The 21,415-nt window shown below is 40.7% G+C and overlaps 2 protein-coding genes across 5 annotated transcripts in view; one reads left to right on the top strand and one right to left on the bottom strand.

The window, feature by feature from the left end:
* The window catches only part of LYPD1 (LY6/PLAUR domain containing 1), a 30,856-nt gene extending 19,920 nt beyond the window's left edge, over positions 1-10,936 (top strand). For both annotated transcript variants that reach the window (XM_083491705.1, XM_083491706.1), the window contains exon 4: positions 7,793-10,936. In XM_083491705.1, the coding sequence (XP_083347831.1) occupies positions 7,793-8,031 (239 nt within the window). In that variant the 3' untranslated portion in view covers positions 8,032-10,936. The remainder of the gene's footprint in view (positions 1-7,792) is intronic.
* GPR39 (G protein-coupled receptor 39) overlaps positions 7,206-21,415 on the bottom strand; it is a 128,446-nt gene continuing 114,236 nt past the window's right edge. For all 3 annotated transcript variants that reach the window (XM_083490654.1, XM_083490656.1, XM_083490655.1), the window contains exon 3: positions 7,206-8,944. In XM_083490654.1, coding sequence (XP_083346780.1) covers positions 8,418-8,944 — 527 coding nt within the window. In that variant the 3' untranslated portion in view covers positions 7,206-8,417. The remainder of the gene's footprint in view (positions 8,945-21,415) is intronic.

Raw genomic sequence — 21,415 nt, 5'->3', positions numbered from 1 at the left:
GACAGATGGCCATCTAACCTCTGCCTATAAACCTCCAAGGAAAGAGAGTCCACAACCTCCCGAGGGAGACTGTTCCACTGTCAAACAGCTCTTACTGTCAGAAATTTCCCCGTGTGTCTAGTGGGAATCTCCTTTCCTGCAACTTGAAGCCATTGGTTCAAGTCCTACCCTCCAGAGCAAGAGAAAACAAGCTTGCTCCATCCTCCATGTGACAGCCCTTCAGATATTTGAAAATGGCTATCACATCTCCTCTTTTTCCAGGCTAAACATGCCCTCTTCTGCACATACCTTCTGAGATACGGTCCTTTCTCTATATTGTAGATTTTGCTAAGATGGGAACAGGATGACCAAAGTGATCAGGGTCTGAGACAACTCCCTTATGAAAAAAGGTCCCAATATTTATGGTTTATTAAAAAATGTGAGTAAGGATGTGTGTGTAAAATAATTCATGGTGTGGAGGAAGTAGATAGGTTCTCTCCTTCTCTCATACTACTTGGACCTGGGATTGGCTAATGAAACTACAGGGTGGGAGAGATTCAAGAGAGTCAAAAGGAAATACTTGGGAATTCATTTCCATAGGATGTTGCGATTGGTACATAATTAGATGGCTTTAAAAGAGGACTAGACAGATTAATGACTCTTAATCCTGATCAGGTTCTTTTATTTCCAGTATCAGAGGTATTGTGGCTCTGAATTGCTAGCGAACAACAGCCAGAGAGCGCTGTTCCTCTCATAGCTTGCTTGTAGGCTTCCCAGAGCTAGCCACTGTGGGAAATGGAAAGCTGGACTAGATAGGTCTGTGGCCTGATCCAGCAGGGCTCTCCTTACATTCTTAAATTTATCAGCATACAGTACATTTATTTTATAAGAAAGACAAAACTTTGATATGCTGTCCATACATTCTTGGACTTACCAGCAGGATGGAGGTTTTAAAGCAGAGGTTAGATGGCCATCTGTCGTGGATGCTTTAGCCAAGGTTTCTGCATTGCAGGGGGTTGGACTAGAGGACCCTTCAGGTCTCTTACAACTCTACGATTCTGTCACCTGGGAGTCCAGGGTTCAGATCTATACTCAGCCATGAATCTCACTCAGAGACTTTGGAATAGTCACTACCTCTCAGTCTACTACGCTGAGCCTCCCCCAGCAGGAGGAGGAGAACCGTGTACACAATGGTTCTTTGAGTGCCTTAGCGAAAAGGTGGAATATAAATGCGATTAAAAAAGATCTGAATGTGGTTCTGCAACTGTATATTAAAATTTTGGTTAGTTAGAACTAAACATAATGTAATTTGAGAGGCGGTAAGGAATGCTATCTGGAGGGGAAGAAAGAACAGGTAATTTGTAAGTGTGGATTGACACTTCCATCAAAGCAAATGCTTTAAAAGAAATTCTCTCTCTCTCTCTCTCTCTCTCTCTCTCTCTCTCACACACACACACACACACACACACACACACACACACGAGAAAGTTTGAGAAAGGAGAGATAAATGGGCCCATTTACAGGAGACCCTTATCAGGAGTGAGCTGAAAAGCCTTTATCAGTTTACGCACAAGGTATTCAATCTTGTCTTTATGAACAAACAAATGGGAATAACATCCAAGAGAAAACAGTCATAAATCACAAAAGTGTATCATTAAGAAAAGAATAATTATTAATTACTAGCCTGTCTATATGATGTGCTGAAAATTAAATTTAATGGAGGCAGCAGAGATTGACATGAATTATGACCAAGTCTGCAAATGAGAGAGGGAGTTGGGAGAGTGAGAGAGAAAATGTAATGCAAAAATTTCTCCATGTAAAAAGGCTAGGGCTTGGATCCTAATTAGACTTCCACAAATGGAAGGACTAATTCTGTGTGCGAATGGAATTAAGATACTGTAGAGGAGTCTGCCAGTGGGGAAGGTGAAGCTTCCAAAAATAAAAAATAAAAATACATTTCTGTTGGTGGGGTTGTCCTGGAGTGGAACACAGGGCACAAACCCACCCGGAGGTTCATTGAGTTTTATGGAGGAATGATGGAGGCTGTATATTATCATAGGATCATAGAATTGTAGAGTTGGAAGGGATCCCAAGGGTCATATAGTCCAACTCACTGCAATGCAGGGACCTCAACAAATGGTCCCCATCCAATTTGAAACTGTACTGGACCCATTAGCTTTGCAAATGTGCTAACCGTTTTATTGCATTATGTGGTGCGGTTATCTATATATAGCATAATTATTTGGTTCAAATTAGTTCTCATTTAGACACGGATTGCTTTTTGGTATCACCTGGTGCAGAAGTTCCCAACAAAAGATTCTTCCACCCATTTTATATTCCTAAATGAGCTGTCACCAGTGCAATACATAATGGAGAAAGAGAGCGTTTCATGAATTGGCTTTATGTTCATAAAAGGATAATGACCACAAAGCAAGAGGGATAAAGGAAACCGGTAGACACTGGAAACTAGAATCTACTTGGTGACTTGGTCTTTGTATGGCTAACCTGTTTCTTGGCCACAGATGGAGACTGGCTAGGCCAGAACAGAGGGAAAATATTCCATGACATATATTCAACGGTTGGTTACAAATGGGTCACTGTGTCATTTCAACACATCCAGTAGACTAGCTACAGAGTGACAGATTCCTTTCTGAGTAGAAATTTATTTGTAGTATAAGCAATGCAAAACTATCAAAGCCAAAGGATGTTCATCGAATTCCAAGTCAAGAATACAAAGATTGGTTAGCTCCTGTTAGGAATCCAGTCCTCACCTTTTCCCTAGTATTAGGATAGCACCATTTGGTTAAAAACAGTTCTTGCTTTTTTAGAAATGTAGTTAAGGAGAAACATAGTACACACTGATTATCATTCAATCACTAGTGAAGCCCAACTTCCATGAGCTAAAATTTATTTCACAACACAGGTAATTTATGATAAGTTATTGGTCGGTACTCTTTTATAGTTTCAATTTCTTGCCTGCCATTCACAATGAAGTTTCAGGGCATCTGCAGCATATGACGTGGATTGCATAATGAAGGTGTTAGATGCATCATTGGGGGAGGAAGTTGCATAACTTTGGAGCTGGCACACCTAGCTTTCAGGTATTTAGTGATATTTCAGGTGGAAGCACAAATTATGGCTTTTTAGATGCAAACAATCTTGGCATCTGCAATTCCAGTGGCTTGGAACTAAACTAAGTCAGTTGCATTTAGCTTCCATTGCAATCTATGAGTTTTAAGTTAAATCATTACTAACTTCTCATACTGATGGCAATAAGTCCCAAGAGCAGCTAACTTTGTGTGGACCCAACTCAGTGTGCTAACTTGACAGAAATCATGAAAACTCCAACGTATGTGATTTCTGGTTTCTGCAACCTGAACGTGTTGTTTGGTGCTATGCTACAAAAAAGAGAGAAGGAAGAAATGAAAGGAAGAAACTTGCTCCCTTTTTAAACTATTGTTTAGCCTACAGGCACTCCTAGGAATTACGTTTTTTCTAGAAATAACAGCATTGGGAAAAGCGATCAGGAGACTAACCCAGAGGCACTGAAGACTCCATAGTCTCTCAAGGAAGGTATTAAATGAGCAGACACATTTAATGACAGGTTGGTTGAGCTACTATCCTAGTCACATTTATGCAGAAGCAAGTCCCACTGAATTCAGTGGGGCTTCCAGGTAAGTGTGCACTGGATTGCAGCTTGTGTGGGAAGATGCCAATTGTTCCACCAGACATTGCAAAGTTTTGTTAGTTGTCGTGACCATAGACACTATGTGCCATATCATTGTCCTGTGAAATGCAAAAGGTTTCGCTTGTGATAATTTGTTTCTATGAGATGTTTCTAGATGAGCTGTTCAGTTTATGGTAATGGATGATAAAAGTGACATTAGATGGCAGATTAGTGAGTTACCAGTGCTGCATTTGTTGTTCAATGTGTCTGAAATGCCAGCATGGAACTGATGGTTTCAAAGTGTTTGCCACTGAAAGATGAATTTCCTGCAGGTTTGATTGGACACTCAGCTTTTGCACCATTAGGTCTTTTGAATAGAAGGATTAAACACAGCTCATCCCAATGTCCTAAATGAAAAGCTTGGCATTGAGCTACATTTTATGAGCATTTTACCTCATTTGGCTCTTTGTGTTATTCAGATTTTTAAGTAGCTGCAGGATTGTTACCTCTGAAAGGCAGATATGAAACCTTTCACCTGAGGTTTTTCAGTTTGCATTCAGCTTTCAAGGACTGATATGGTCTCTTTCATCTGCTGTTACTGTGCAAAATGTGGAGGAAATAAATACATGACTTGCTTTTACAATTGAAAACCCTTATTATCTGTTGCACACAAGGAGGCATAGCTATGTGGCAGCATTTTGATCCTTTAGTTATTTTGTTTTTGTGAGTTTAGCTGTGGAGTGAGGCATGTGTAACAAGCTCTGGTAGTTCATAGTGAACTCCTTAAGCAATTAGGAGACATGCCCTTTTTTGAGAGTCTTATTTCTTGCAGAGCAATTGGTCTTGAATTCCTTTACATCTCAGGTCCTCTGCTAGTATAGCTGCAGCAACTCTCACAGATGTGCTAAAGGCAGCTGGGCTACAGCTCCTACCCTTTATAACTGGCAAGGCTAGCCGGGAGTGACTGGAATTTGAGCCAAACGACAACTGGGGAGTCACAGGTTCTCTTTCCCTGCTGTAAAGAGCTGTGCCTGCTGTAGCTGCCATGACCATGTGCCAGCAACTATGCAGGAAATAGTAATCTCCCGTAAAATTCATGTTCTGCATGGATGCTGATCACCCAATGGTCTGGATTCCGTGTTTGAAATTAGCCAGGCACCAAGTGCATTTTGCACCTGACTTTATTAGCCACCTGCGACCAAGTGAAGATGCCTGGGCACTACCATGGTACCCGACATCTCTGCCATCTGGAGATCATTGGATGTTAACTGTTTTCACACACCAATACCACATCCTGTAGGATCTGCACAATCAGAATGAATTTCAGGAACCAAAATGCTTTTTTCTGGGCAGGAACAGTGAGTAACGTTATAGTTAAATGTTGCAGCTTGTCTTTGCTTACCCCACCCCACCACTATGGTCGTAGTTGTGAAGAATATTCGTACGTTATAAATGGACTGTGTCACCATTTAGAAAAAGAGGTAGGAACAGGCCATATATATGTGGACTGCCCCTGGATAAACTGACTACTTTTCTTTAAGTTCTCAAAGTTCCTAACCTAGCTCAAGTTTGTCATCTGAGCTAGCCGGGTGTTTAACTGAGAATCAATCAGAGTCAGTCCCTCATTTGAAAAATAAGACTTTAGATCCATCTTGCCCTAAAGTGGCAACTAGACATTCTGGTAAGTGTAAATTTGGTTTAAGGAACCATTTGGCACCTGGTTTACAAATCTGAGTTTCTAACACTGTCTGGATTTGGACTTGTGATGAGCAGAGTTCCACTCATGCTGAAGGGTTGAGGAGGCAATTGTTGCCAGTTGCCACACCCCTGTGCTTCATGAAAAGGTGTTATGGGGAGTTGGGAAATCCTCTGGAAAATTTCTGGAGGGTGGTGCTGAGACAGGCATGATTAGCAAAAATTGCTCCATCTTTTTCTCTGACATAGAACCCTACTGGATCCTGGTCTCTTCTGCGAATGAAAGGAGGAAGCCCTTCCATTTACAGTGGGGTTAATCTCAATCCACACCATGCCAAAGCCAACCCAATTAGGCAGACGTTGGTATAATCACCAACTGGTGTAGGGGGCTGCTGCAAGTGTTCTGCTAGAAACGTGTCTGAAAGTGGCCTCAATCTTTATCCACTAAGTAGGGTAAAAAGGTAGAAAGAAGATACTTACTGTACTAAAAGAATAGAATAAGCCACCCTATGAATCATATGCATGTATTTTCTTGATTACTGGTGTACTCATACATGATGAATATTGCATAAAACCTGGATAGCTCAGTTGGTTATAGTGTGGTGCTGATAACGCCAAGGTTGCAGGTTTGATCCCTGTATGGGACAGCTGCATATCCCTTGCAATGCAAGGGGTTGGACTAGAAGATCCTTGGGGTCCCTTCCAACTCTACAATTCCCGATTATAATGCTAGTGCTTCTATCCTGCTTTCCTGTGTTCATTTCAGAGTGCAATACTAGTTTTGTTATAGAGCTGTGACTTTATGACCTCTATACCTGTATGTCATGCTAAATTTCATTCACACCGGTTGTGGTTTGACCCAACAATAAATGTCATTGAATATTCACTCCACCACCCTTCCCACGCATGTGGGCTTCTATTTGTCTATGATTCAACCATGCAAGCAGCAGGAAAGAACCATATGCTGGTATACTTATCCAAATTTAGTCACTTCCATGATTTTCTAGGTCAGGGGGGCTATAAATGGATTCCCCTCCCCTGGAACTAAGTAACATAGAAAGAGCACTTAATGTGTGTTGTGTTCCATTAGTTTTCTGGAAATGGCTTCTATGTTGTGTGGGAACTCAAATATGATCTGGGAATTAACAGTTTGGGGAAATGGAATAAAACTGTTGGGTGAATGCAGCTACATAAATGAAGGAAACCAATAAATTATAATAAGCATAAACAGCTGTCAAGACTTACATTAGTAAAGCAGGCAGACTTCTCATTTCCTAGATTTAATTGCACTGTGTACATGGTCCATATACATAATACCATAGGCTTAACTGTAGGCTGGTCCACTAACCCAATTTAAGTGAATAAACCTTAATCATAGGTATACAGTATCTGCTATGTGGGGGAGGGCGGCGGGGAGGATCCACTCCATTTCCATTAAATTCAAGTTTCTCACGTGCTGCATTTCCCACAAGCTATGGAAGTTTATTCTCCAAGATAATTGTCTCCAAAATCATGAACCTTTTAGGGTACCCTGCCTGGGTTTTAATACTGTGAGGGAATACCTAAACGTAGCACTCCTTATTAGTGTGTGCGGTGCAGTTTACAGCTTGTACTCACAGGGATTGCTAAGTTTAGTAAAACTCGCCTGTTCCATTTTCCTGCTCCTAAAATGTGGTTTTCCATACAATGTTCTGTGGCTCTGGTGGACTTCCAACACACTGTTAATACAAACATTCTGTCTGCATAACAGCTTGCCAGATGGAACAATGCCCCCACCCTGTGTGCTGTTCTTAACTCCCTCTGAACCAATTTTGGTGTGTGTGTATTGTATTGTATTGTATTGTATTAAACACACACACACACGTAAAAATTAAAATACATATTTAATGTACATTATTACATGCATTCAATTAAAAAAAGGTGCAGAACAGTCTCTAGAGGGCTTCTTACAAGGCAAGTCATTTCGTTCTGACTTCTGTTTATCCAACTTTCTAGAGCAGCCTAGTTACAAGGATGGGGAAAGAGAGAATATTTATAATCTTTGTGTTTGTGAGTATTGCTCTGTAGACTCCAAATTCTCCCATGAGCTTTTTCTTCGTTTGGGGCTCATTTCCTCCCCACAGAAAGTGCCTAAAAGGAGAACTTCCTTTAGCACGATGCAAATCAGTGCTGTATGCCCCAAATGTATTGATTTTGCAATTTCCAGGCTTTGTGGAAAGCAAAAGCAGAAGGGGGGAGGGTAAGAATAGTGCCATTTATTTAAAGCCCTACATTTCCTGCTAAGATACACAACAGGTGATCGTGGGCTAAATCCTTTGGAAATGGGCTGAGAATCAGAACCACTATTACGGAAAACTTGGCAGTCTGTTTAAATAAAAAAAAAGAGCTAACATACAGTAGAAAGCATGTTTGTTCATATCAGGCTAAATAAACTTTTGTTCTGTGTCACAGGGATCCTGTATCGCAAGTCCTGCGCATCCTCTGCAGCTTGCCTCATGACCTCTGCCGGATACCAGACTTTCTGTACTCCAGGGAAGATAAACTCTGTTTGTATAAGCTGCTGCAATACTCCACTCTGCAATGGGCCCAGGCCAAAGAAGAGAGGAAACTCTGGCACCATGCCCAGGGCTGGTGTATTAACAACCATAATGCTCTCTAGCTTGGCATTTTTAACACCAGTACACTGCTGAACTCTAATGGAAGATTTTTTGTTGTTGTTGCCGTCATTTTGTCCAGACACAGCTGGTTTCCATTGTAATGTTGCTGTTTGCTTCCAACTGCTAAAAGAAGAATTTGATTTGAAAAATCCTCAGCAACTTCATTAGCAGCAGAATAGGTCTAGTTGTCCTGTCTTTCTGGTAAGCACTTAAAAAAACAAAAAAAAAGCCGTCACCCATGTAGAACCCATATATTCATTTATGTTATTGGGAACGTAGTCTATTGAAACAAAGCACTTAAACTTGAAGGGTTTAGGTTGCATAAAACCCTTTGTGGTGGTTTTTTATTTATTTGAAGAAAAAAACACCCAGTTTTTAGCATACTGTATCATCCGGCTCTGTTTTTTTTTTATGTGGATTCACAGTTCGTGTTCACAAAGTCCATTTTGGTTAGCAGGGCTAGGATCTGTGCAAGTCTCCAGTGGCATCGTTTTCACATTCAGCTCCAGTGATTCAAGACTCAATTTCTGCAAACTGCAGCCAGGCTTGGTTTCGCTCTGAAAAGTACTTAAGAAAACCTTGTTAGCGCTCTTGGTGGAAGACTTGCGCATGGCGGATGACGCGAAGATCAATGGGCGCCGCGAGCGGCCGCTATCGGCTGCAGAATTCAAATTGGCTCTTAAAAGCTTCTGTTTGTTGGCGTGTTCCAGTGTCAGGCGACAACGGAGGACCTGAACGAACACATTCCGGAACTGCTGGGAGGAGATATTGTACAGGAGCGGGTTCACGACGGAGCTGAGGTAGAAGAACGTATCTGCTATAGGGAGCAGGGTGATGTACGCTCTGAAGTAGGGGACTGTCCAGTCCTGCTTAGGTCTAGCAGCAGCCATGATCCTTCGAACTTGATTTGGCAGCCAGCATATTGCCAGAGAGGCAACGATCAATCCTGCAAGCAAAGAAAGAGGAAAGAGAAAGCATGTGAAAACAAATCATAAAATATTTAGTATCAGTTCTGCACTTACCGGCGAGGAAATGACACCAATTTTTCAGTGTTTTGCCTGACAGCTTCTTCTGCCAGTAGCAAAATTTGTTCCAAGGAAGGGGAAAAGAAGGAGCAGAGTGAGGGGGGAAAGCAAGGCACTGATTCAAGGTCACTGCAGTCTGTGCTCCGATAAGTATTATATAATATTTAAGACAGCATTTCTCTTTACTCCTTGGCATTGGTTACGTTCAAAGACATTGTGTTTCAGCGATAGTGCATTCCTCAAAAAATTATATATATTTTTCTCGTTCCTGCTCCCTTCCCTTTTCCTTCATCCCCCCCTCAATTATTATTAAAAAAATACAGCCATATTAGAGCAGGCAATACCCAAAAGATGACCAGATTCTGTTTATATTTTACAATACAAATATGCATACAACTGTATATTTGGCATTATTTTTGGTAAATTTTCTCTTACAAAAGATATTTTTACGTACTGTGTGAATGGCTCTTTATGATAAGGAGCATATATAATGGGCTTTCCAGGAAAAAAAATCCAGTAGAATTAAAATATAAATTAATATGGCACAGGAAAAAAACACTCAAGTATACAATGGAATTGGCAAATAGTTGCAGTTAATATGAAGTATGTTCAAAACTTTGATATGCCATGCATTTTGTAATCACCTATAAACATATTTTCTCCACTTTATTAGGCCCTGGAGTTTTGTTTTGTTTTTCAACACGTTAGATTTGTCCTTGATCCAGTACCAGGCCCACACAACGACAGCTAATTGCTGGTTGCAACAGGGGAAAGACTCCCAGGTACTTGTAGTGCTTCATCTGCTATAGCTGACAGAAACACTTTTATATAGAGCTTTAAAATATTCAGTGTCCTTCCCATTCATTATCTTGCATACAATGGAACCTATGAGGTAAGTCGCTGTTATTGCTGCCACTGAACAGAAAATGACTTTCTTTGAACCTCATAATGGTGGTGAGTCTTGAACCGTGATTGTAGTTCAGCCTCTTAGGCTGCAATCCTAACCCCATTTACCTAGAAGGAGGCCCCATTGATCGTGCTTTTAGCTGGTAGACTACAATGGGAGTTGATGAACACACGCATGGTCTAGAAAACAGCCAATGTCTATTAGTTCCAGTTTAAGTATGCAAGGATTGCAGCCCAAGTTGCACTGAACACAGTAGGACCAACTTCCAAGTAAAAATGCATTGGATTGTGCTTTTAAATTTTGATTGATAATGTTTCTCTAACAGGAATCTCTTCCCAGAAACTGGATAGTATTAAAATGAATGTAATTGGAGCCTCTTTCTTTTTTCAAGGATGCACTCAGTGGTATGGGGGAAAGTGTTTAAAAAATTCTGTTTAATTATTAAACTCCTCTATAATGCAATTCCAAAGTTTTCAGCCTCTTTACCCTGCAATGGTGTTCCTTGTTTTGCAGTAAATGTGCCTTATATGTAAAACAAAACACTTTCATAACAGAGGTTCCCCAACCACTGGAAATGTTTTCATTGATTTGTGCATTTTGCACCATGCCGTTTACTCAAGCTCCTATTTGCTCTCAGGCTAAGTTACTCAACTCAGCCTGCTTCTTTGGCAGGAGCACAAGCATTATGCTTATTTACTCTTGCCAAAATTAATCTGGACTCGTATCTAATCACTATTATATGGGAACACTAAAATAAAAAAGGTTAGAATAATTGAGATGTCCAGGATTCTAAATGGAAAAGAAAGATTGTTGTCTCGAGGAATGTAAAGGAATTTGATAATGCCGATAGAACAATAAATATGAATGTATATTGAAGTAGCGGGAAATTTTGGCCAGCACCTTGGAAGAGCCAGGATTGAACATAACCTTTGTGTGATAGTAGTTTTGTGAACCTTTTTGTTTTGAATGTTTACTTTTGGTTAATAAAAGAGATTAATTTTTGTAACTGAGAATTTTCTATTAATCAAAAGCTTTTTGTATTTGCTGTGCTCATTACTACACCGTATATAAACACACAGATGTGTACAGTTTTAATGCCAAGGGGACAGTTTTGCAACAGCAGACATCTTGGTGCGTTTGGTTTCGCAGACAGGAAAGTAACAGCTGGTGAACAAGATTGCCAGAGGCAAAGAGCAAACAGCATTCCCTAACCAAAATCAAACTGGACTGGTAGTTGCATCTTACTTGACCACTGGTGACATGGTAGCACCCTCCTCTACCACACCTGAGGGTAATAGGTTGGCTTAGAGGGCGCAGAGCAGGTTATGCAGCATGCACAGGTCTATCTTTCAACACTCCCCTCCCCTGGCAGCTGTTTGCCTAACAGTTGGGCTACCCCCCTGCTGGTGAGCAAGGTTAAAAGGACTTAAACAGAAGGAAAATGTCATTTTGTCATTTTCCTCACAGGTGCTTAAGAAAACATGACTAAGTTTGTAGATATTATACTCCCTGTTTTGCATCTTCCTATTATTCTCAATCATCCTCATGGCAACAGCTGCCCATAGCAGACCCAAGGTAGGTGCACTGTTTCTTTGCCAGCTCCTAATTAGTGCATAGATGGTATAAGGCACACACACAAAATGTCCTAACAATGAATGTGATGCCCTTGAGTTTCTAGTAACACATGGAAGATGGGATTGTGAGAAGTCGCTTAATTACTTCAAATCTTGGAGCCCAAACAGGCAAGCAGAAGAGTCAAGTGGAGACGGCTTTTACTAGACTGTATGTAGCATTTCATACAAAACACATTCACACATCACACTGCTGAACCATGGTTTGTTTTGTACTTGTTACCATCACTACTCACAAACTAATTTGCAAAGGGCTGCAAAACCAAGTTTTTTTGGAGCTTCTTTGTAAACCAGTGTGTTTGCTGAGATTTGCTTATGATTTCAAAAACCATATAGTTATGGCAATTGCTCTGCCTCAAAAGGCTGCTCCCTGTCCAGTGATAGGAATGTATTTGAATCTGAATGCTGAGCAAATGGAAAACAAAAGCATTAAAGAATTCTAAACCATGGTTTCCTGTTATACTGTGGAAATAAATGATGGTATGAGCTGCTAGTTAGCACAATCATGGCTTGTTCTGATGTTTAAATTGAATCAGAAAGTAAAGAACTGCATTTTGAATGTTCCCATGACCATACAAAATTAGGCCTTGCTTTTAACATGCAGGAAGTCTCTGTACATGCAAGCAAACGTGTATGTGAGTGTACGTGTGTACATGTGTACACTTACCTATTCAAACAAGCGCTTCCTAGCTCTACTTAGAAATTTACCTATTCGTTTAAATAGCAGAAACTGAACCAGGTGATGGTTCTGATTGCATGTGTTCCCTGTTCCAATGCAATCCTATAAAAGTCTGCTCAGAAGGAAGTTCAATGGGACTTACTCCCTGGTAAATCTGTACAGGTAAATGTGTACAGCCTATGCACACTAACCTAGGAGTAAGCCTCACACCGTAGCAGTTATTTTGTAGTATGTATGCGTGATTGCAGTGTGAGTCTCTTTACCTCCTTTGCACAAGCTTCACTTCAGGTCTGTTTCCTTCCCTCTACTACAACAGACCTGCTTTTAAAACCACTTGCTCTTTGATCATTCCTCATGTAAAAAGCACAATGAGGTCATGCCCTCACTCTTGTTTCTCTGTGCTGTCATAATCATTAACAAGAACTAAAGATCAATGAGGCACAACATGGACGTCACTGAAGGCATGTAAATCTAACAAAGGTACTCTGTTTTTAAGGAAAAAAGGTGGAGCCAATTAATTTATTTTTGAACCTTTAGAATACTTTCAATTTAGGCCAGTAGCTAGAAATTTTGTGATAAGATGTGCAATCTTTGTATTACAACAACAACAACATTTAATTAAATAACTTTATGAAGTTAGGGGCTTTGGGATATCCTAGTGCCTCTGTATTCATTGACCAAACACTGGAAGGCTGGGTCGTTTTTTCCTGAGAAAAAGCCATGCATGCCTTTCCCCCAAAGTAGAAATGATACAGATATACATATCTATTTTTCGATTAAAACTGAACATTAGGGCCCTAATCTAGGATGTTTATGAGGAGGCCACACCGCTGTGGCTATTGTGAAGAAAAAGGAAAAAAAGCAAAAGCAGGAAAAGTGGAAACAAAGGAAATATCAAAATAACATCATAAGAGGCTCCTGGCTCAGGCCAGTGGCCCATCTATTCCAGCTCCTGCTCTCGCTGTGGCCAACCCACAAGCAGGCCCTGAGCACAAGCAAACTATGTTCTCCTGCAGTTTCCAGCAAGTGGCATGCAGAAACATTACTGCCTCCATCCATGGAGAGCATAGCCATAATGTTGTCCAATCAACCTTGGACAAGTTGCTGGCCCCCAGTGCTTCATGTGGCAGTGAGTTACATAGTTTAACTATGTGCTGTGTGAAGAAGTACTTTCCACAAATTCTAATGCTAAAAGAAAGGGAGCTCTTCACAATCTATTTAAACAACCCTGCACAGTTCAGTATCTTAAGCAAATTTGGTTACCTCACTGCTCACCCACTTTCTACATCCCTCCACCTGAAGAACTGTCTATTTATTCCTGCTCTCTGCTGCCCTGGCCCACAATTCCTGGACCTCTCCTGTTATTCCCTTGACTGCTAAGCTTACTCAGGAGACTTTGGTGAAGTACCTTGTCTAAATAGCACATAGTACACTATGGAAACTGGACCGTCTCTATCTTCTTTTGGACACTCGCAGAATATTAGGTTTGTGAGACAGAACTGGCCCTTGCAGAAGACACACTGGCATAGTTTAAGCAAAGCTTGTTCTTCTATATGCTTTGTTATTTTAACAATACTTTACACCATTTTCTCCAGCTAGCTGGCCTGTTAATTTCCAGGATCACCCCCGGATCACCCTTTTTTTAAAACGGTGTTTGTCATAACAGGAAGCTATGCTTTGGTTCAGACATAACAATCTTGCGCCCATGGTTTATGGAACCAAGAATGATTGTTGTTCCATATACTGTGATGCAAGAGTGACAGAGTTTAGTTTCACTACAGTTTCCTGTGACTTCCAAACCAAGAAACTGTGCTTTAATCTATAAACTAGGCCAGGCATAGGCAAACTCTGCCCTCCAGATGTTTTGGCACTACAACTCCCATCATCCCTAGCTAACAGGACCAGTGGTCAGGGATAATGAGTTGTAGTCCCAAAAACATCTGGAGGGCAGAGTTTGCCTATGCCTGAACTAGGCTATGAAACAAGGATTGTGAAAGTCACTATACAATTTCCTTTTTTTCCTTTTTCTTTTTTGTATGCGGTCAGTTCAGGGCTAGTAGCAGGACAAGCCAGGCACACAGCTAACTCAAGGAACCTGCTGTTGCTCCTGTTCACTCTAAGGAAGTGCAGTGCCATAAACAAAGAAAATAGCAGCAAACTTTCCCTCTCCATCCAGGTAGCTGGGTGGATTGGGCCCCGAGGACAAGTCCAGCAAATTGATAGCGACAAAAGCATCGGAACATGTGGGATCATTCATTGAAGGCATCTTTCCGACGGCCCTTCAAAATCTGATCTGGCACTAAGTTAGATTTAGATATTGCTGAGGTTATTAGTAATGGGTTGGTTCTGCATATCTGTCATATATTTAAAATGATCTAGAATGCCCCATCATAATACCAGTTTTATACTATTTTGAATTATATATAGAGAGAGGAGTTTTCAGTACCACTGCCTTATTCTTACTAGAACGCTGCCCCTCCCAAGTTTTCCACAGTATCCAATGCATTATAACAGCTGTAGCATAACTTCAAGCTATCTTGCAGCAATTGGTTTAGGCCAACAGAAGGCAGGGAGATTTAATGCCTGTTAATCTGAGTTTTTTATTCTGCACCAACAAGGTATTTTATTGGCTTTTAAATTAAACACAGTCTCTCAAATTTACTGTTAATCTACCTTGAGTCTTCAGGGTTGTGTGGGTTATACATTTAATTAAATAAAAATATTGTTTTGGAACAAAATTCCAGCGGGCTGTCTCTTAGGTATTACAGACTGACACATTCACAGGGACAAATTACAATTTCAAAAAAACCACACCATTTGGACAATACTGTGTGCCAAAATTAGCATCCGGGACTATAAAACAAGACAAAAACACCGCATTACAGTCAGATTTTGTTCTTATCTATATTCTTGGGCTTTGACCTTCACTGAGAGTATGAAATGTTGCACATGCAAGGCTCTTCCTTAGATTCTTCAGAAGGCACCAAACTGCTTGGTTGTACATTCAGCAAGTGAAAAATGAGTTGTTAGTAACCTTGCACGATACTGTAGAGGTTAGTCTTTCATGGGGCAGAAGGAAGGCTGTGTGTGTAAACTTTGTCATTTTTATAAGCACAAGTAATTGCTCATCTCTCTTCCTCAGGGGGGAAAAAAACATCCTTTGCTTTTGCAGAGATGTGAATAAACATGGCGGGGGGAAGAGGTGGCAAGCAGTTAGGCAGGCAGGGAAACCCCAACCCAAAACACTTTACGTTTTGGCTCAGATGCTTAGGAATTACCACAAGCCTCCAAGGGAAACTGTTATATTCTCATTCAAGCCATAATACGATAGTGCATAAAATCCTTCCACTCTGTTTAATGTGCTGGTACAACCAATACAAACCTGAGTATGACAAACTGAGAGAGACCGAATAGGCTATGCATAGCAACTACTACTGCTTTATAAATGGGCAGAGTGGGCTTAAGTAATGCAGTGTGAACTTTTATGTAGGCCAGTAAAGCAAATGCTCTTATAACACGGGAAGCAATATTTTCTATTAGACTGAGCAGCTGCTCCATCTTAGAACCTATTCAGTGGTCAGGGGCTTAGTGTGCTTTCAGAATACTGCAAATCTAATCAGAAGGTAAGGAGAGCGGTAGTTTCATTCCCCCCCCCATCCAATTACTGTACCCAAACCACAACAGTCATTAGATGGCACATACTTTTAAGAGAAGCCTTTGCAGGAACAAAGTATCCATCTATAGCTTCAGCTTTTAACATAGTAAAAAACAAACAGTCTTTCACTTATATTTCTACACTTTTCCCCTCCCTCCTCCTGTCTGAAAAAGGTGGCATGGTCCAGCCAAACATAAACACTTTTAAGTTATAAAATATGCTAAGTTGATTTGTATCTCTATCTGTACTGTATATTTCTATATATATATATTGAATTGTGGTCGCCTATGGCTCTGAGAAATAAAGATCCACTATCAGTAAGTCCCAGTAATCTACAAGAAAGAGTTAAGGTCGCCACTGAATCTTTCCATGCACATTAGTAAGACTTTCAGCGCATGGCCACACATGTCTACTCAGATGGTAAGCCCCACTGAGTTCAATGGGGTTTATTCCCAGGTAAGTCGGTCTAAAACTGCAGCCTTAAAAATGCAGGATTAGGTTGAATTTTGTTCTACACAGTCCCAAAGGATTTGAGTTTTTAGACTCTCTACAGAAGCACAAAACCAGAGTAGAAGTCATTTTTCCTAAGGTTGCAGCAGAAACTACATTATTCAAAAATCATGGTTGCAAATAAAAATATTGCATATTGATGTAATGCAGTGTAAAACACATGTATCCAAAATGTTGATTATCCTAATGCCTTGTTGCCCCACACAGCATTTAAGACATCATATAAGCAGATAATCCTACACCCAAGCCGGCTTATTACAAAAACCCATGGCGGTGCTCATGTTAAAATAAAAACAATTATCACAATTTATTAAATAGCATTCACACCAGCAAAACAGTCGCAGCAAAGTAAACGTAGCGTATTAAGTGCCAACAGCATAACTCTGCCTCACTGGCACAGAACAGAAGAAACTTGGCAGTCACTTTCCCCTTAACAATTCTTCCTTTTTATGACTCAACAACACTCCCTCAGGCAACAGGATTCCAAACTCAGCTCATTACTATCTGCATCTTTATTGAGGATTTTAAAATACATTCTAGAGAGCGGCATTCAAAGTACAGCGGAGAACACCGGATCATTTACTCACTCCAAGATTAATATGCATTCATCTTATGATGCTTTTAAAATGTTAAGTGTTGGGTTTTTTAAAATGTTAAGTTTTAAGGTCTAAGCAAACCTTGTCTGACAGCAGCCTCTCCAGAGAGACCAATTAACCCATAGAACCTGAGTCATCTGATGAGTTAAAGACTGCTGCTGTTGTTAGGAGTGCTCAAATATTTATATCTGTATCTAATGCTGACCCCTGTTAACCATTTCCATAGTCACTTATATTTCAAGACTCCATTCCGGGTACCCCAATTACTTGTATGAGTCACAGGATATAGGTGATTCACTGGGACCAAGACCAAACTCATTTACAAAAACAGTACTGGCATGAACAAGGTTAGTTACCAAAAGGATTTTTTTGTCATTAAATTAATGGCACAAAAGAGGATTCCCAGCATCTGTTTATACACTGACATTTAAATGGTAATTGTCAGTGGAACATAAGCATATGGCTAGTTGCGTTCCGAGTGGACAAAAATGTACATGACTAAGTTTTAAAATTTTAGCTTTTCATTTACCTGACCTGGCTTATATATATACCATAGTTAGGGATAAGTTGCGTCATTAGTCTCCTATCACCTTTCTGTATTATTTATATTTATAAAACCGGCGTCATAAAATCCCCCAATGGGGAGTTTATTTTTAAAATGTTATACAGTTCTGTACCATGTGGCCACTTTTCATTTGCAGCTACTGAATGTTCTTCAGCAAAGAGACAAGGCAGTGTGGTGGGAGAAAAGACTTTGAAAAGAAATCAGGAGAAAAGGGTAGAAACAAAGATCTAGGGATATTGGATTACTGTTTAAGAAAAGGGAGGAATCTGAATTAAAGAATCTGAATAAAGAATTACATGGGCTCAATTTATGGTTGAATCAAAATTTGTGCCCTGTTGTGGTACTGAGGAGCTTTAACCTACTTCCAATACAGAAACGCACACAGCCTATGTCCCAATAATCCTATATTCCAATATAGGGGGGGGGGATGCGGGTTGCGCTGTGGGTTAAACCACAGAGCCTTGGACTTGCCGATCAGAAGGTCAGCGGTTCGAATCCCCGCAACAGGGTGAACTCCTGTTGTTCGGTCCCTGCTCCTGCCAACTTAGCAGTTCAAAAGCACGTCAAAGTGCAAGTAGATAAATAGGTACCGCTCTGGTGGGAAGGTAAACGGCGTTTCCGTGCGCTGCTCTGGTTCACCAGAAGCGGCTTAGTCATGCTGGCCACATGACCTGGAAGCTGTACGCCGGCTCCCTCGGCCAATAAAGCGAGATGAGCGCTGCAACCCCAGAGTCGGCCACGACTGGACCTAATGGTCAGGGGTCCCTTTACCTTTACAATGGTAAAGCATGTTCTATGCATATACAAGTTCCACTGCTATGGCCTGCCGGCTACGCAAATAAAGTCTATTGATTGATTGATACAAGTTCCAATATTGCCCTGGGAAATATTTCTGCATAAGATCCTTGGAGAGCTGCTGCCAGTCAAAGCCGACAGTGCCACTGGGCAAGGTGAACAGTACAGACCTGTAGATTCATAGGTTCACATACATTTTATCATATACGCAAGAAGTATGTCACCATAGAGGTGAACCATTGATAACAAAGGTGGCTAACCTGTGGCACCGCAACTTTTGCTGAGCTACAGCTGCCATCAGCCCCCACCAGCATAGCCAATGGTCAAGAATAATGGGTGCTGTAGTCCAATATCTGGAGGGCACCTCTGGCTGCCCCTGAGGAAACCCCTACAAACTCTGTATGAACTATATGATCAATTGAACAGAAGGAGGTAATTTTCACTTATTCCTCCTAAAACTTCATTGACCATTGGACCCACTATTGGTCTTGTCTGCTTAATCCACTGGAGCCTGTCTTCACATGCAGTGAAAGTACCTAACTCACCAAAGGCTTGATATTCATCAGCTACCTGCACTTGGTTTAGCTGGCCAGTCAAAGCAATTTCCCACAGGTGAGAGCTGACAAAGCTGGACAAACTATCCCAGAAGGAGCACAAGGTACTACCCCCCCCGCCCTAATACCCCATACACCCCGTAATGTAATTCTTTAAATCATGTGTATAGTATACCTGACCCATGTATATAGTATATCTGACCCATTCCAATTTGTATCTCACCTTGAATGCTTCAACTTAGTCAAAGTTACAAAGAATGACACTGGCCCTCAGGCTACGGTTCATATATATGCTAAACAACAAAGCACCTAATGACGGCAAATGGCAATGGAGCTGGTACATCATCCCTTTACATTTCTTTTCAGAGGTTATGCTTTGTTTACTCAAGGACAAAGATTTGTAACAGCTAATTAGAAGCAAATTATATTGATAACGTTGGAAGTATCACAATTCATTAATCAGAGACATAATTATTGACTCTGCTTTACCTTTGTCAATATTTACAAAGGAAAATAAATTAGTGCATTAACTGAACCAACCTATCAACACACTCGGGTCTATGCCTATGTCTATATTTTAAAAAACTCTGAATTTCATTTGACTGCTTTGTAGTCTCAAATGTCACAACTTCCTTGAAAGAGACTCACATTCTAAAAGATATAAAACTGCTATATTATTGCACTACTATTTCTTCTGGCATCTTCCCAAAATTCATATTGTAAAACAGCTGCAAAGGAAGCATTTATTTATATTTTATCCTGCCCTTTCTCCAAGGACACCAGTGAGGATATCTGGTTCACACACACCCTGCTCCATTTATCTCTACCACAGTCCTCTTAGGTTATACTGAGAGAGTGCAGCTTGCAGCAAGTCTTCCAGTAAGGTTCATGGTGGAGTGGAACGTTGAACCAAGATCACCTTAGGCTTGGTCTGGTACTCTAATCACACCACTACACAGGGTCAGCATCACTTGCATACCCTGCAATTACAGTGGAACCTTGGTTCTCAAACTTAGTCCATTCGGCTCCCGAAACCGTTGAAAACCAAGGCACGGCTTCAGATTGGTTGCAGGAGCTTCCTGCACTCAGGCAGAAGCTGCGTCGGATGTTCAGCTTCCGAAAACTGGAACACTTCCGGGTTTTCGGCATTCAGGAGCCAAAACATACGAGTACCAAGGCATTCAAGAATCAAGATATGACTGTAGTTGTTGGCTGTTTGGTAATAGCTCCAACTTCACACATGTTCCATGGTGAGCTGAGGAGAGCTACATTATGATGATGATGTATAGTAAATGATGTTATATTTGCCAGAATGCCTTTGAGTCCCTCCTTTCATGTCAAATAATTTCCATTTCAATATGCTGGTTCCTTAGGTTCACCAGTGAATCCGAGAGTTAACTAGGGCAAGCTGCTACGTACATCCATGTGTACTCATCTCCTGTCCAGCCAAGTTCTCCTTACCTCTTGCAATCTAACCACCTTTACATGACAGCCTCAGGAAAAATTCTGTTGCCAATGTTCAGGTCTGCACAGATGTATCTGAAGAATGTAGCCACTGCAGCATAACTAACTGCTCTGCAGATGATAGAACTAAATGCAACTACAGCTCTCGGGGGCTAGATGTCCTATGTGCATAAAGCCAGCATAATTATAGAATCGGTACCATAATTGTGATTAGCTTAAAGCGTTTAAAGGACAGATGTTTTCCCTAAGAATTTCTGATTTAGCAAAGTTCATAGCAAAGTCATAATGGTTGCCTTTGGATGGAGTTTACTGGCCGGTGGTTCCCAGCACACATTCTCGCACACCGTCCAAAAACACTTGTAATCCAAATTAAGGTCCTCCAGGTCTTTCCAGTTACCGATCTACCCAACTGCTTCCCAATGTTTTGTATAAATTTAGCTCTTGCCAGGTTTCATTCGTCAAAAGCTTATAAATTTTAGATACAGCTTTTTCTTCTTTTTACCAGTGCTGTGTAAAAAGAAAAAGAAAGGTCAATGAAATAGCTGTTGGTTGAAATGAAGGGGGAGTGAAAAGTGTGGAATTTACAACTTTTTGTGGCTGTATAAACACACATCCAACTGAGTGCTGGGACATTAAGAAATTTTGTAAATGTAATGCCACAGGGACCATGTCACTTTGTCAGCCGCATTCTGCATCTCACTCCAAATCACAGCAAGTTCATAAACTGGGGATAGTGTCACGCTCTCAGTGATAAAATGTGTTATTGAAAGGGAAACACTGCTATAAGGGAAGGTAGCATACTGATGCTTGCTACAAGGGAGTAACAACAGCATATCTTGTTTGCAGTATGAACTGCTTGCTTAGAAAATCCCTAAGCTCCTTTATCTCAAATAGAGCTACAACAGAGCTAACACAAAGTAATGACTCTCAAAGCAAATACTCAAACATTTGCTTACTTTAATGAACACCACTGCTGAATTTGCAATTGTGTGAAATCAGATTTTTTTTTAATTTGCACTCCTCAATATTAATTTCA

The sequence above is a fragment of the Podarcis liolepis genome (genome assembly GCF_965112155.1).
Source record: "Podarcis liolepis genome assembly, chromosome: 1".
Taxonomy (NCBI): domain Eukaryota; kingdom Metazoa; phylum Chordata; class Lepidosauria; order Squamata; family Lacertidae; genus Podarcis; species Podarcis liolepis.
Note: the sequence above shows the minus strand (reverse complement) of the source record. Positions and strands in the feature narration are given on the sequence as shown.